This window comes from Euphorbia lathyris, chromosome 10 (genome assembly GCF_963576675.1).
Source record: "Euphorbia lathyris chromosome 10, ddEupLath1.1, whole genome shotgun sequence".
NCBI classification, from domain to species: Eukaryota; Viridiplantae; Streptophyta; class Magnoliopsida; order Malpighiales; family Euphorbiaceae; genus Euphorbia; species Euphorbia lathyris.
In genome coordinates, this window is record NC_088919.1 from 6,767,661 (window position 1) to 6,784,388 (window position 16,728).

Genomic DNA, 16,728 nt, shown 5'->3' on the forward strand with positions numbered 1-16,728 from the left:
ATTCCTTCAGCAAATCTGTCAATAATATTGGCGGAATATGTTTTGACGGAAAATCTCCTAAATTGCACTCCCCTAAATGAAGAGCCAACATTACTACTATTTGATGAATTAGAATTTGCGCAGAAAATGAAGAATTACTAGATCAAATTTCATTCCTTTTCCTTTGAAGTTCAGGTGAAGTAGCTGTTTCAGGCCTATGCATTATTAATTAGCTTTGTGTTACTGCATAATGACCCTGAACATTTCACCTTCTCATTTATAATTACAAAATTATTCTATATTTTGTACGACTTGGATCAGAGATTAGTTCACAAAATTACTGGAGCAGGAACGAACAACAAGCAACAAGGTTTGTGATAATTTGTAGTGGAATTCCAGTTTTAAAAAAATATATACAATCACTTTGAGTATATACAGTTAATTGTAAAATGTCTGTGTTGGTGTGTTTCCTAGACTCAAAAACACCGTAAGAATGGGAACTGGTCATACTCAGGCTCTGGAAATTGAGCCAAATCCAATTCAAAATTTGTGCTATCTTCAATTTCTTCATCTGTAGGCAGTAACTTTTCAAGATCCATGTCTTCCGAAAGCACCAATCTACTTAGATCCTTATCTCCTATTTCCAAACTTGTATTTTCACAGCTTCCAACCACGTTTTCATCTTCAATGGCTGCGTTGATGACAATTGTTAGAAGTGTATTATCAGAGCTTAATTGGAATCAGGTTTATTTTAGGGCTTGAAATCAGGTATGGATTAATTTCTGTACCTGCAACGTTTGAATCAGCTCCAAATTCTAGTAGATTGATACTAATTTCAGGACTTGGAATCATGTATGGATTGTTTTGGGTACCTGCAATATTAAAATCACATCCAAATTCAAAATTGAAGTTGATTTCAGAGCTTAATTAATTGGAATCAGGTTTTGGAGTATTTTCAATACCTGAAATAATGTTTGAATCATCTCCAAATTCCAGTAGATGCGTGAAACTAATTTCAGGGATTGAAATTAGGTATGGATTAATTTCGGTACCTGCAATGTTTGAATCACCTTTAAATTCAAAACTGAAGTTACTCTCTGAGATTGAAATCAGATTCAGATTATTGTAAATACCTGGAATAATGTTTATATTATCTGCATCTGCAGCTTTTAATGATTCAGGCTGCTCCATAGTTGTTTCTTCATCGTTTGCAAATTCATCTTCAACATTGATGTGATTTTGCTGTTGAAATTGATAACTTGAAATCATCTGGTATGAGTTATTTTCATTTTCATTTGCAGCAGTGATCTTATTTTTCTTGGATTGATGTGATTCAGGTTGCTTCATAGTTGTTTCTTCAAAATTAATGTTATTTTGCTGTTGAAATTGACAACTTGGAATAATCTGATTTGAGTTATTTTCATCTTCACTTGCAGCAGCTGCTATCTTTCTTTTTCCTCCAATTCTTGTTGCTGGTTTCTCACTTTTAGGATGTTTATTCCAAATTCGACATAACACGTAATTTTCAGCCTACCAAATAAATAAATACTTTAATAATAAAATTCTAAATTATAATAATTAATAAAATTAACGAATAGACAATTAATAACCAGACAAATAGCAGTAAATCAATTTGTTTAAATTTTATGTTTGGTAGGGAAACGTTAAAGGTAAAATGATACAATTTCATACATTTTGAAAAACGAAAGGTACAAATTTAAACTTTATCTCTATTTTATAGAATTGCCATTAGTTGTATTTCTTTACATATTTAGCCTTTCTTTTTATATTTTCTTTATTCTTTTTATGTTGGTCTTCAGGTAATTTATTCTTATGGATTGTAGACATATAAATTAATCTCTTTCATTATGGTATGCAAATTTTTATTAATCAAATTTCTAAAATTTGTCTTCAGAGAGAAATTAGGGTTCATATCATTTTTACATAGATTTTATAATCCTTACAAGTTTTATCAAATTTCTAAAAATTCTCTTCGGAGAAATTAGGACTCAGAATACTAAGTAATTTTATGCAAACTATTTTTAAAGTTTTGAAATCTGTAAAATTAAAATCACACAAAATTATGTAGTATTATATTTCTCCTTTAATAGAAATACTATTATTAAAAAAAAATAATCGAACTAAGTTTATCCATGAGTTTGTTCATGAACATTCTAATTGAGTTTGTTCATGAGCCTATAACCAAGCCTCCTCGCGAACATTGTAATTGAGTTTGTTCATGAGCCTATAACCATGAGTTTATCCAAAGTTTACAAAATGGTACTTTGAGGTTTATTCCGTTAGTAAACACATACCAAATTGACTAACGGTGTATAAAATTCAAAGGAAAAAGAGTTATTTTGATCCTTATATTTATTTATTTTATAAATTAACATCCTAATTATCTAATTATCACAAACAAACCCCAAAATAAAAATCAAATACACCATCTTCACATTCTCTATTAATTTTTTATTTCTCTCTTCTTTCTCTCTCTTATTTCTATCCTTTTTATTAATTTTTCTCTCCAAAATCAATTGAATTTCCATCTCTTTCTAAATCTAATCTTTAATTAGTAGCCAACAACCTAATCTTCGGAATTAAGAACAAACTAATCAAAACTAACTTATGTATATTCCTTCGCCTGGATGCCAACAACAAGAAAACCAAAAAAGAGCAGCAAAGATAATAAAATTCCATATTCAACTCGAGGTCTAGCTCAAACGACTAAATGGAAAAGGCCGTCTTTTTATATGCCGCTTTTTATGATATTAATTTTGTTGTTCTCGGCTTTCTTTGGACGCTCTGTGGCTATATTATGCATTTCAATTGGCTGGTATTTAGTTCCTACTTTGAGTTCGAAAACGAATGATAAGAAGGAGCAACTTGTTAGAAGATTCATGAAGTTGGTCCTAGAATCAAGGTTATTAATATTAATGGAGTTCATGGCAATAAGGACATCAAAAGCCCTCATGCCCGTCAAAAGAGCTTCTGACTTTTTTTTCTTTTTTTTTTCTTTTTTACTTTAATCAGAACAAATTTTGGTTAGATTGTTGGTTAAGCTAATTAAAATTAAAGATTAGATTTAGAAAAAGATGGAAATTCAATTAATTTTAGAGAGAAATTAACAAAGAGGAAAGAGAGAAGAGAGAGAAAGAAGAGAAAGAAATAAGAAATTAAAGAGAGAATGAGAAAATGGTGTATTTGATTTTTATTTTTTATTTTTGAGTTTTTTTGTGATAATTAGATAATAATTGGGGTTAATTTATAAAATAAATAAATATAAGGATCGAATTAACTCTTTTCCCTTTGACTTTTAACACCGTTAGTCAATTTGACTTGTGTTTGCTAACGGAATGAACCTCAAAGTACCATTTTGTAAACTTTGAAACAACAAGGGTACTGATCGAGAAAACATGTGTAACCACAAGGTTTATTTTTGTATTTTTCCTTATAATAAATTAATAAATAAATACAACCCGAGCGACCTAAAGATTGAATAGTTCTTAATTCTATTATAATACATGAATCCGATTCTAAGTACAACTTATCTGTAAGTAACATTTAAATACATAGTTGGAATAGAAATTCTTTTCTAATTCTGAAAAGGAAACAAAAATTATTATTATTAAATAAAACCCTAAACTAACAGAAAATCAGGGTGAAAATTGAATATTATGCCTTAATAAATTAACGAACAGAAATTTAAATTACGTACCCCTTCTTCATCGTGGAGGGAGAACTCCGCCATAAGCCAGTGTCCATTATCAACATCAGTAGCTCCCGTATTGTTCTTCTTATCGACTACAAACACGAAATCTTTTTTAAGCCACAACAGATTTCCTTGATCATCACACCCTTCTTTGGCGATGCCTTGTCCTTTCCAGGTTCCTGAGCCAGCACCTCGATGATACATACTTTTGTTTCTTTTCTTTAATTTGGTGAAAACGTAGAAACATTCTGTGGAAGTTTTGTGGAATATTTGCCAAGGATTCTTGTCTCCATAGATATTGGAGTCCATGATTACTCCGACGGGAAGAGGTTCTCCTCTCAGCTTGCGCTGGAGATAATAGAAAACGAGTTGTTCATCAGTAGGATGAAATCGGTAGCCGGCCGGGATACGAAGTTGTTGATCCATCTTCAACGATATGAATCGCAGCAGTGAAATATTATGTTGGCTGAGTTGGAATGAATGAAAGAGATGAATATATAGGTAAGGGTATTGAGGTAACTTAGATTTGGCGGTTGTTTTAGTTATTTAGTTTAAGGTAACTACATATCTAGTATATTGTATAAATAAGGTACCTAACTATTTATCTGATGATTTGAATTTAGTTTCTTTTAGTTTAGTTTCGTAAAAGGTTTGTGATAATTTGGGGTAAATTACATCTATGGCTACTGAACTTAATCTATTTTAACAGTTTCACCACTGAACTTTAATTTTTAACAGTATTGAATTTTACATTTTTTAAGACCGGTGGCCACTCAATGCCTCAAAACGACCATTGACGGTCTCAAAATAAAAAATTCGAGAAACTTTAATTCTTGAAAATTTTCTAGAGAGGGAAAGCTTAAAAAAGGTGATTTTGGCAAAATAAAAAATGTGGTTTCATGATAAATATCATTCTGAACAATTTTGATTCTTGAATATTTTCAATTTAAGGTTGTTAATGGTCATTTTGAGGAGTTAATTAAAAATTGAGTGGTCACTAGTGTTAAAAAATATAAATTTCAGTGGCATACTGTTAAAAATTGAATCAGTGACCATAATATTAAAATTTATAAAGTTAAGTGGCCATGGGTGTAATTTACCCTGATAATTTGCGGTGGAATTCTTTGAGACATGTTCTTGAAAATCAAAATATGAGAATAATTATTAGTGGATATTATCCAATTAGATAAAAATGAGTAAGAGTTCAGTATTAGCAGTTTTAGATTATTGGGATAATGTTTATAAGTATGAGTAATTTTAGTTTTAATGTTTAAAATAGTGTAATTTTACCTCTACTGTTTATAAGTTGGATCAATTTCAGATAGTATTATAAAACACAGATATTTTATTCCTTATTCTGCACTAATTGTGCGTAAGTTAAATCTAGGAAAAAAAATTCATATTTTTTGTGATATAATAATTGGATTGGAGATTAATATTTTTATATTCGGTGAAATATTTGAATTTGTTTTGTCCAACTCGTACAAAATACAGTATTATTTTAAATTTTTTATTATAAAATTCACATTTAATCATATGATTGTGATCTATTACTAATGAATAATAAAATAACACATATGTGAAGTGTAAATGACAATATTCATAACCGAGAAGACAATTTGATGAATAATTTCTCTAATTGACCAAACTTGTCAACGTTATGGGTAAAATTGCTTCTAGAGGTAAATGTTAGGGGTATTTTTGCACCTTATCCCTAGATTATTTCATGTTTGATACATTTTAAGACATAAAAAAATTTAAAATTCCATCAGTAAATCACTTTTTCGACGGAATGCGACAGAATGGAAACAATCAGGTAAACACACGTCAGAAAATAATTCTGTCGGAATATTGACGGAAATTATACATGCCATTGACAGAATATTTCCATCAAATATATTTCAACGCTTTTTCTGACAAATCATAGCCGTTAGAACGTGTTGATGCTTTTGTAGACATTAAACAGTGGGAAACTGTAACAAATCACAAAAATTATTCTGTCACCTATAAATAATACTAACGCTTTGTCGTCAGTAGGTATCAAATATAAAAAAAATGAAGCAATTAAAGAAAAAATGATAAGTTACCAAAATATGTCTATAGTTTTTGGGAAAATATCAATTTAGGCTCCACGTATAAAATAACACTAATATAGGTTTAACGTTTAAAAAAGAGTACCAATTTAGCTCTCAATAACGGAACGTGACACGTCATTAATATTACTTCGTTGTAATAATATTATTATAAGGGAAAATTATAAAATTGGATCAAATGGGAGACTCATTTATATTTTTAACCTATTTATTCAACCTATTACATATTTAGACTATATTTGTGGAACTAACTATTTATCTCATGATATGTTTCCTCAAATTATTATAAGATAAATGGTTCTCTTAGTTTTTTAGTTTAAGGTAACTGCATGTCTCACTATTTGTATATTATATTATATTATATTATATAGATAAGGTAACTAACTATTTATCTCATGATATGTTCCTCAAATTATTATAAGATAAATGGTATTAATTAAGAGTAAATTTCAAATAAAACTCATGTGGTTTCACTAATTTTCATATAAAGGACTATGGTTTATTTTTTGTTAAAACGATGATTGAGGTTTCGCACTTGGATTAATGCTATCAAAACCATTTTTAACAACCTGAAAATGAAAATTTTGAAGAATTAAAGTTGTTCAATGTCATATTTTTTATGAAACTACATTTTCGATTCTCGAAAATCATCTTTTTTAGAACTTTCTCTCTCTAAACATTAACTTTCTCTCTCTTTACCAAACATCATTTAAATGATGTAGATTGAAATCGACGGAAGGTTTTAATCGTAAACCAACAAAGAATACAAACTTCTCTAGCTAAACTAGAAGGTTGAGTAAACCCAAGGATTGATAATCCAAGCTCCAATGGAGGCTTTTAGTTTTAATTCATTCAAAGTTATCAAACATTACAAAGAAGAGAGTTTAAATACTCTCCCAAATAAGAAGATAAAATACCAAAAGCCCATGAATAGGGTTTTTGGCAAAACATCTATGCAAGGATCGAATAGGAAAGGGAAAAGTCCATGGTAGTTTAATAATAAATGGTTGATGGCAGAACAGTAAATAAGTAGCAACAATATTGGTCCCCCCTTAGTAAGAACTTGGAGGAGAAGTATACTCCCAGTCGAGTACGCCCTGCACCCTAGGGATTATGCCCCGCGTGTTTGAGCCTCTGGGCTTGGGGACGCTTGATGATGTTCTCTACGCGTGGCGTCCTCGGGACTACGCCCCGCGTAGTTGAGCTCCTGAACTTGGTAGCCCTGGGGGTTGATGTCCACGCGTGACGTCATAGGCGCACGCCCGCATACTTGACCTCCTGATAGGATTCTCGCTCGAAGCTGCTACCTGCGCCCCGCGTATTAGTTGAGACGCCCCGCGTGGTTGAGTTGCCGAGCTTTCCTTCGGAAATAGGGGTCTCCACGCCTCGCGCTTCTTCAGGCACGCCCCCGCGTGCTGGGTTGAATGTCCTTGCCCGGGCCGTCCTTCGATGGTTCCTCTCGTCCCTCGTTCTTAGTATTCGGGTTCATGTGGGCGGGCAAGATGCCCTCATCACTAAATAATCTCAAAATAAAAAAAAATTGAAGAATTAAAGTTGTTTAGAATATTAGTAGTTCTTAAAATATGTCATTTTTGAAGTCGTCAATGGTGATTTTAATAGTATCAATCGAAAAAGTCTTTATTTTGCTAAAGTTGAAAACCTTAATCCTCGTTTTGACAAAAAAAATAAACCACAGTCTTTTATCTGAAAATTAGTGAAACCAAATGGATTTTATTTGAAATTTACCCTTAATTTAATGCAGGATATTAAATATGAGCATAATTATTAGTGGATATATATAAATTATCCGAATAGATAAAAATGAGTAAGAGTTTAGTAGTAGTGTTAGATTATTGGCATAAGGTGGAAAAATACTCATAATGTTTATAAACATGAGTAATTTTAACGTTTAAAATTGTACAATATTTTAATTTTACTTTTAACATTTAAAATTGGCGAAATATTTTAATTTTTTTATCCAACTCGTACAAAATACAGTATTATTTTTAAATTTTTTTATAAATTTTTACGTTTAATCATATGATTGTGATCTGTTTATTAAAAATGTTATTCGCAAACTTGAATATGCAAACTTTTCAACCACATATCTATTTTGCAATAATGGAGCAAACCACTCCGCGTTTTTTATTTACTTGTTTTCATGATAGAATTCTGAATATTACAAAAAAGAAAAAAAACAAATATTCAAACAATAACTATTTATGAATATAAAATTTCTAGCTAGCTTTTTCTCATTTATGTTTGTAAAATTCTTCCTTTTTTTGGTTGATACATAAAAAAAAATGAAAAAAATGAAAAAAAAAACACAGAAAAAGAAAAGAAAGACAGGTTGAACAATAAGAGGACCTAAATTCTAGGTTGCTTCTTCTTCATTAACATTTTCACACGTTTTATTTCCGTTCCCGTGCAACATAGACCTAAATTTCAATCCTAAAACTCAACTTAATTATCAGCTTAATTAAGGTTTAGTGCTACAGAAACCACAAAACCATTTAGTTTTATCTTTTTGGGATTGACATTCTCTGTGTTTAGGCCTTGATTTAGAAGCAGAAGAAGAAGAATTTGTATTGTTCTGATTTGAGCTGCTAAATATCACAGCAAATTCTGCAGCTGATGCATATGTTGTCATTTTCTGATCTTCTGCTAATGCCATCATTGTCATTTCTCCAAGAAAATTATATAAAATAAAAGAAAAGTTTATTAATTTGTTTGGTGAATTTGTGAAAATTATATGTAATTGAAAGTATATATATACATACATTTTTGTTTTTTTTTGGTTATGACATATTGTAGACAGGTTGTTTATTAGTTAATTCCTAGTAATTAACAGAAAGAATTATCTTTTATTTTGTTTTTCTTTTTTTTCTTGGAATATAGTTTCAACGTTTTCTTTTTAATAAAAACTACATAAAACAAAGATTAAGAAAATAAGAAACGGTTAAGAGGAATAATCTGTTGGTTAAAAAAAAAAAAACTAATGTAGTTTAGGTAATTTGCATATGAGTGTTTTTTTTTAACTGATGGGTTTTTTAAATCAATGTTTTTTAGGTTGCCGTTGCCAATTTCAAAATAGAAAATTTCATAAGTTGATTATGTTCTAAACAACTTTACTTATTCAACCTTTTAGTTTTGAGTTCATTTATATGTTGTTTGGTTATGAGAAAAATCTCTAAAAATGATGATTTTGAAATGAGAAACATAGTTTTATGGTAAATAAAAGGGAAAAGTACAAAAATAAACCTTGTGGTTTAGTCCATTTTCGAAGTGCACCCCTGTGGTTTAAAAGTTTGCAAGTCGGTGCCTTGAACTTCATTCCGTTAGCAAAGAGGGGTAAAATTGACTAACGGTGTTAAAAGTCAAAGGGAAAATAGTTAATTTGGTCCTTATATTTAATAATTTTATAAATTAAGCATCCTTATTATCTAACTATCACAAACAAACCCCAAAATAAAAAATAAAAATTCAATTATACCATCTTTTCCATTACTCTTTAATTTTTCTCTTTCTCTCTCATCTTTTTTAATTTTTCTCTCTCTCTAAAATCAAGTTTCTCTCTCTCTAAGGGATTTCCTTTATCCGCGTCTTCTTATATACCTAGCTCCAATTCCTTGAAGTTTCAGTCGCCTGGTTGTATCTCTTGGATTGCTGACAACGGGATTCAAATCAATTCTTCTTCCTCTTCACAGCCTGACCTCGATGCCGATTGCAGGTTTGAAACACTTTGAAACTGTCAATTTTGATAATTTTGTTTGAATCTTGGTGTTTTCCCCAATATTCCTTTTACTCTAACCCTTTCCCCACTTCAATTTATAGTTCATCATCACGGTTAGAAAACGAAAAATCCAATGTTGTGAATGAAGAAGATCTGGAGTATTTATATAAGCTTGTGGAAGAGAAAGATGGAGGTCCTGCTTGGATTCATATGATGGAACGTTCTACCTCAACCATGAGCTATCAAGCTTGGCGTAGAGACCTCGAGGTTTGTTTCTTTTCCTCTGAGAATTCAGCTGCTTTCAGTGTTGTTTTCTTAGAATTGGTCAATTAATTAGATTGTTTTATGGGTTTGGCAGAGTGGTCCGCCGCAGTACCGTAGCCGGACAGTTTTTGAGGATGCAACGCCTGAAATGGTGAGGGACTTCTTTTGGGATGACGAATATAGGTCCTACCACAAGAACCATTGTCGGCCAGTGGATACGCAAGGTAAGAGATTGGTGTTTCACTTGTTCTTCTTGGAAAAAATGTTTGATTTTGAGGTCTTTTGAGCTAAATTTATGTTCTTTTATGTTCGGTGCAGTTTCCGTTCTTTTGTAGTGACAATGAGTACATCATAGGCCGAGACAAGTAAAGTTTTGGTTCCAAAATCGTACACAAATGAAGGTTTCAAGTGTACTGCTTTCAAGTGTACGTAACGTTTACTTATTGTTTAATGGGAAGAAATTATTGAACTGTGATTCTAGAGAGAGAAACTTGATTTTAGAGAGAGAAAACTTAAAAAAGATGAGAGAGAAAGAAAAAAATTAAAAAGTAATGGAGAAAATGGTATAATTGAATTTTTATTTTTTATTTTGGGGTTTGTTTGTGATAGTTAGATAATAAGGATGCTTAATTTATAAAATTATTAAATATAAGGACCAAATTAACTATTTTCCCTTTGACTTTTAACACTATTAGTTAATTTTACCCCTCTTTGCTAACGGAATGAAGTTCAAGGCACCGACTTGCAAACTTTTAAACCACAGGGGTGCACTTCGAAAATGGACCAAACCACAAGGTTTATTTTTATACTTTTCCCTAAATAAAATACTAAACAAATTTAATTTTAGGAATTTTCTAGTTCCATGTCATCAATGGTCAAATTGGCAATGTCAATCTAACAGTCTTTGATTTGTAATGGAAAAAACCACAGTAATCTGTTTTAAGAAAAAAAGAAACTCACAAATATATATCTGCAAATTAGCAAAACCATAAGATTATTAACTTTTTTTTAATAACTAGCAAAGCAGGTAACCTTTAATTGTAGAGTTAAAGGAAATGATATTCTAAACAACTATAATTCTTAAATTGAGTTCTTTTAATGAAATTTAGATGTTGTTTAAAGAGATATATAAAACTTCGAAAATAGTAATTTTGAAAATAAAAAGTAATAGCATAATTGATAGAAAACATGATTCTAGACGACTTTAATTATTGGATTTTTTTATTTTAAGTTCCTGGCTATTTTGAGACATAATATCGAATTTTAAAATTGAGGATAAATCCTATATGTATGTTGTCGAGTCACTTTCCTAAATTAGTTTTCTAGTCTTAGCCGATAGGAGTCAGAGAATCCAGGAAAGGCACTCGTCTCTGGTGTATAGTAAGTAGGACAATAAAAGTAAATACTAGATTTAGGAGTCAGATAAATGCTATTACTTTGTCAAAAATAAAGTAAGCATAAAAGGCAGTTTAGTAGTCAAGGGTATAATTGAACTAAACTGGAGAAATAAGTAAATTTAGTACGAAATGACAAATTAACTTGTATTATATATTTGGATAAATTAGTTTCTATATATATTATATACATATATCAATATAGTTCTTAATGGCATAACATTCATTTAGGTCCCTAAGCTAAGGTTTTAAAGTCAATTAGGACCCTAAACTATCATAATCATCAATCAGGTCTCTGAACTAGCTAAAAATCATCAATCGAGTCTCCATTCTAAATAAAAAATTTCAATTGAAGCCTCATTGAAAATCATTCGATTGAACAATTTTATACATTCTTTCCCAAACTCATTTTGAATCAACACAGATATTATTACAGTCTATATCAAATAGTCACAGTTTCCGATTTTAGGATACGATACAGACTCAATTGATGATTTTTGCTTAGTTCAGAGAACTAATTGATGATTTTGATAGTTTAGGGTCCTAATTGATTTTGAAGCTTTAGTTTAAGGACTCAAATGGATATAATGCCAAAATAAATCAAAGCCACAACACAAAGCAAGCAAAACGATGCCCTTTTAGAAAGGGCAAATTCGTCCTTTCAACATATTACCTTAGGGCTTCTATCTCATCTCCTCAGGCTGGTTTTCTCTTCCTCATTTCTGATTTAGAAAGCAGCCGCCTCCTTCGAACAATTTCATTTTTTCTCGAGGAGCCGCCTCCCTCCAAAGAAGCCGGATGTCGACTGGATTTCTGCTTCTGGATATCGTTTTTGGTTCGTTTGTTAATGGATTCACTATTCCCATGTCTTCAAGCATCGGTATGATTCAGATCTTCGAACTTTTTTCCAAGCTATGTGTTCTATATTTAATAAACCTATTTTTTTCTGTTTCTGCAGATTTAATAAAACAGGTCGTCTGACTACTTTCTTCAGTCTCAGAAATACTGGTTGTGATTTTCTATTTCTAGACAAACTTGGAGCTAGCACAAGATGAGTCCCTTTACCAAGAAAATGTGAGGTTTATTTTTACTTTATTGAACTTGGATAGTTTCTGTATAATTAATCTTACTTTCAATATTGGGCATGTCATCATCTGCAGATGAATCAGAGATAGTTCATGTCAAATTGCAGTTTACTATAGAATGAGGAATTTATTTATAAGGAGGGGTCTGTTGGGAATTTTTCTTGATTGCGACAATTTAGGGGAAGCGATAAATCTCAAACATAAGAATTTTATTGAATTTATGAGGTTTGCAATGAAATAAAACAAAAATAGTACACTCCGGTGTTTCCCGAAAATACCCCGAAATAATTATCTTTACTATTTTTATTTCTCCCAAAATAATTAGACTACCCTTTAAATAAACTCTCAAAATTCACAAGGCACAATTGTGCCTCCTCTCACTACATTTTGGTTCCACCCTAACTCCCTTTCTCTTCCTATATTTCCCACAATATTCAAGGAATGGTTCCTTGGCTTTTATAAGCCAAGGATCAAGGTTTGCATTAATTGTGCCAGCAAAAATTGCTGGCACAATTAATGGCCTAATTGACCACCGAATTCTGGTGGTCAATTTTATAATTTTTTTTTTTTTACAAATTACAAAAACAATCTTCCATGATGATCAAATTAAAAAAATAGTCTCAAATTAATTAAGACTTCACAATAATTCCCCTTGTTTATTTAATTGTTTTAAATTAATAGTTAATTTTCTCAACAGGGCCTAGGATGACTAAAATTTGCCTACATTGTCTGATTGTATTACATGTGACAGAGAAATTTATAGTTCTGAGGCCTCTTAGTAATTCTCTAACTGAAACTGGCTAAAAACAACAAAAAAGACTGCTGAGATTTGTTAATTTACCCTTTTTCTATTGTTTCTGCTATCTTTTATAAAGATATTTGATAATATACAAAGGGGAGGGAGAGATCTCTTTCCTAAGTCCGTCATTTCTGATTTTATGTTCCAATCTTTTCAAAACTTATGATTAAATTTTAGTCATCCTAGGCCCCTCTCATTTTGAATCTAATTATATGGATTTCCATCCACATGCTGAGTTTTAGTTATCTGGTTATCAAATAGTTGATGGGTTTGGAGATAATTCGTAGTCACAAAGCGTAGTGTCATCAATGCAACATGTTGGGTAAGTTGATGAAATATAACTAATGCTTATACTGCATGATTATCTAGTGGGACTTGATTTGCTTTCTCTCAAACATTGTCTTTCATGTTGAAGTCTGAAAGGGAAAATATTTTATTTTTCCATTTCATTGTTGTTCGTTAGATTGGTGTTTTGGGATTGCATTTTGTGTTGGTTTCTAGAATGGGGAACATAGTTATTAAAGGTGCGCCTCGGCTAAGGCTCCAGCCTTAGCGCCTTGGTCAGTCAGGTGCGTGCCTTGGCTACCTTAGGGTAATTTAGGGTTGAGGGTATTTTAGGGTTTTGAGGGTGTTTTAGGGTTAGGGTATTTTAGGGGTTTTTAAGTTCAGAAAATAAAAGAAAAACAGAAACAGACAAAGATCGAAAGTTTTTACTACAAATATCGCAGCAGATATTATGTCTTAGTAGTTAACTAGAACTTAACTCATGTATTTTATGGTTTTGTTGTTGGTATTCGACTATTTGTGACTAGTATTATGAATTTATGATTTAATAACTATGATGGGGAACATTGTTTACTGTTTGTTTGTAAGGAAATTGTAGGATTGAAATCAAATTATGATTTAAGATCAAGTTTGGCTTACAAAAAGATTTACCATTTGCTCAAATGTTGTTTGCCCATAAAGTTTCAAATAGATTGTCAATGTTTCTTGCTTCTCTAGAAAAGAAGTGAACCAAGTCCTAACAAAATAATAAATTGCTATCAAATAAGTTATTTCGCTAATTTAATTGGAAGAAGAAAAGAAGCAAAAAAAAAAAAAAAAAAACCTCGACTCCTAAGTAAGCAACCTATGCTTTGATTTTTCTCTTTTCTGTTTTTTTTTTCCTCTTTCACAGTTCGAGGAGAGAGGGTGAACCTTAATGCAACGGTAAAACGTTGTTGTCGTGTGACCGAAGGTCACGGGTTCGAGTCTTAGGAGCGGCCTCTTGCCAAAAAATTGGCAAGGGAAGGCTTCCCCCAAGTACACCCTTGTGGTGGGACCCCTCTCTGGACCCTCGCTTAGCGGGGCCGCGTAGTGCACCGTACCGCCCTTTTTCACACTTCGAGTAGAAGTCCGGTGTCACTTTAAGCTATGGAATATGTCTGTGTCACTCTAAGCTATAGAATTTTTTTTACAAATTTCTTAATTTTTCGATGTTAAGATTTCTACATTTGCAATGGTTGAAGCAGCTTAATGCACCGCAAGAAGTCATAGACCCTGAGATTGCAAACATTATTGAGCTCCAGAAAGCATGCCAATGGAAGATTATGAAAATTAGCATAGTATCAACTGAACTTTTATACTGAATTTCTTAGTCTGAAACTTGTCGGTGCAGTTTATTTCATAATTTCTTCTCTCTTGTATCCTGATTTAGGAATATTTTCATCCCTTGTATTCTCCATGTCTCTTTGTTGATGTTATTCTCCAAATATATTGACATACTTCAAATTTGCTCAAGAATGTAATTTAGGATATTGAAATTCTTATTTTATTTTATTTTTCTTATATATATAGAGAGAGATCCCTTCAATCCAAATTTTATTTAATTTTATTTTAGCAATACATTTTACAAAAAGAGAAAATAAAGTAAAATTATGTAGGACAACCGCCTATGAGTTTTTGTAGCAAAATATCAGTAGAAAATGTCTCATACAACAATCCGTAGGTGACTTTTTATAAGAGAGTTCTCCTACTGAATGTAATTTCTGTATGAGAAAATCGCCTATGAGCCTTTCTGTACGGAATCGTGTTTGTAGGAGATCTATCTGACCGTCACCTGCTACGAAATTTTGTTATTCTGCTATCAATGTTTTTCGTATAATGTTGTCAGATATTCTGACGGTTTAACGTCTATAAAGTCAACATATTCTAACGAATACGATTATAAGAAAAGGCGTTGAAATATATTGATGGAAATATACCCTCAAATGGCACGTTAGACTAATTTCTGTCAATATTCCGTTAGAATTATTTTCTGATGTGTGTTTGCCAGATGGTTTCTATTCCGTACAATTTTTCGTGTTTTTACAATTTTTTTGTTTTTAATGTTTTTTTCTATTTTTGTGTTTTTTCCGTTTTTCATGTTTTCCATTTTTTCTGCTTTTTTATATATTTTTAAAATAATATATATTAAATACTTGAACAATTTATAGCAATAATTAAAATTTTAAAAGAAATAAAAAATTACATTTGAGGGTAATGTTGTCTTTTGAATAAAAAATTTATCTAGTTCATTATATTTTATTCCACCAATCAAACATAGGAATAGTTATTCGTAATGATTTTTTATTCCATTATTTGCTATTTTATTCCTTTAGAATAATCATTCTATTAATTAAAATTGACCTGTGTCGCTATAAGAGTTTTTAACCTGTCAATTTTTTTTTTTTATAAATCCAACTTATCAATTAAAATTAGTAGGCTCCTAAATATCGCTCTCAAATTACTTATCACTTCCCCCAATTGGACTTTTTTACCCTTCTCATAATTTTGATCAGAAACTGAAAATTCTTTCTCCAAAATCATAAACGCGAAAACCCAGAAATGGATGATTACGAGTCGGAAACATTAAAATTTATGTTTTTCATCAAAGAACTCAGAAAAACAATACATATTTTTTTATGACGATTTTACATTTTTCGTCACAAAATTTTTTACGATTTTACACCCACCAAATTTTCGCCGATTCTCTCAAAACAAAATTTCAGTTTTGAATTTTTTTATGAAAATGGCAAAATTGTCTCAATGGGGACGATGATAAGTAATTTGGTAAATAAATCCAACTTATCAATTATCAATTAAAATAAGGGATAATTACAAAATGGGTCAAATGGGAGGCCTATTTACATATTTAACCCATTTGGTCAATCTACTACATAGCTAGACTGTTTTTGTGTGACTTTCTCAGAATACCCCTAACCCCTCCACTTCCCCTTACGCGAACGGTCTCTCCCCCCTTCTCCTTGGTTACGCGAAACGGTTGGCTCCTCCATTAATGATTCCCAGAATTTTGATCTTCCTATCTTCCTTTAAATTGTACGAAATCTGAACAATTTCTCCAAATCACAATGTTTGTCTCTTCTTTCTCTCTTCATCTCTTGATTCTTCATCTTCCTACTGTTAGAAAACGAAGCCATGGTTCTTCATCTTCCTGTTCCTGCTCGTTACTTGGTTTCTTTCTTCTTGTTACCATCATAGAAATGGTTATTCTACGTTGTTTCCATCGTTTTTTTCAGTTTATCATATTGTTGTTGTCGCTTTTAAGGGTGAAAGACGCGAAAAATGTAAGTATCTACTGTTTTCTTTGCGTTTTCCATGAAATCACTTCGCGTAGTCGATGATTTCGCG

General features: G+C 31.3%; 1 protein-coding gene and 1 non-coding gene across 2 annotated transcripts; both read left to right on the top strand.

The window, feature by feature from the left end:
* Nucleotides 1-5,483: 5,483 nt before the first annotated feature.
* Nucleotides 5,484-10,215, top strand: LOC136208007 (uncharacterized). The gene is made up of 5 exons (XM_065998863.1): nt 5,484-5,507; nt 9,369-9,514; nt 9,619-9,784; nt 9,876-10,005; nt 10,100-10,215. Exons 1-5 carry the CDS (start codon nt 5,484-5,486, stop codon nt 10,114-10,116), a joined length of 483 nt encoding a protein of 160 aa, XP_065854935.1. The 3' UTR covers nt 10,117-10,215.
* Nucleotides 10,216-12,955: 2,740 nt separating this feature from the next.
* Nucleotides 12,956-13,036, top strand: LOC136210196 (small nucleolar RNA SNORD34). Its single transcript, XR_010677906.1, has one exon. It is a non-coding gene; the product is annotated as a small nucleolar RNA SNORD34 (small nucleolar RNA).
* Nucleotides 13,037-16,728: the final 3,692 nt, after the last annotated feature.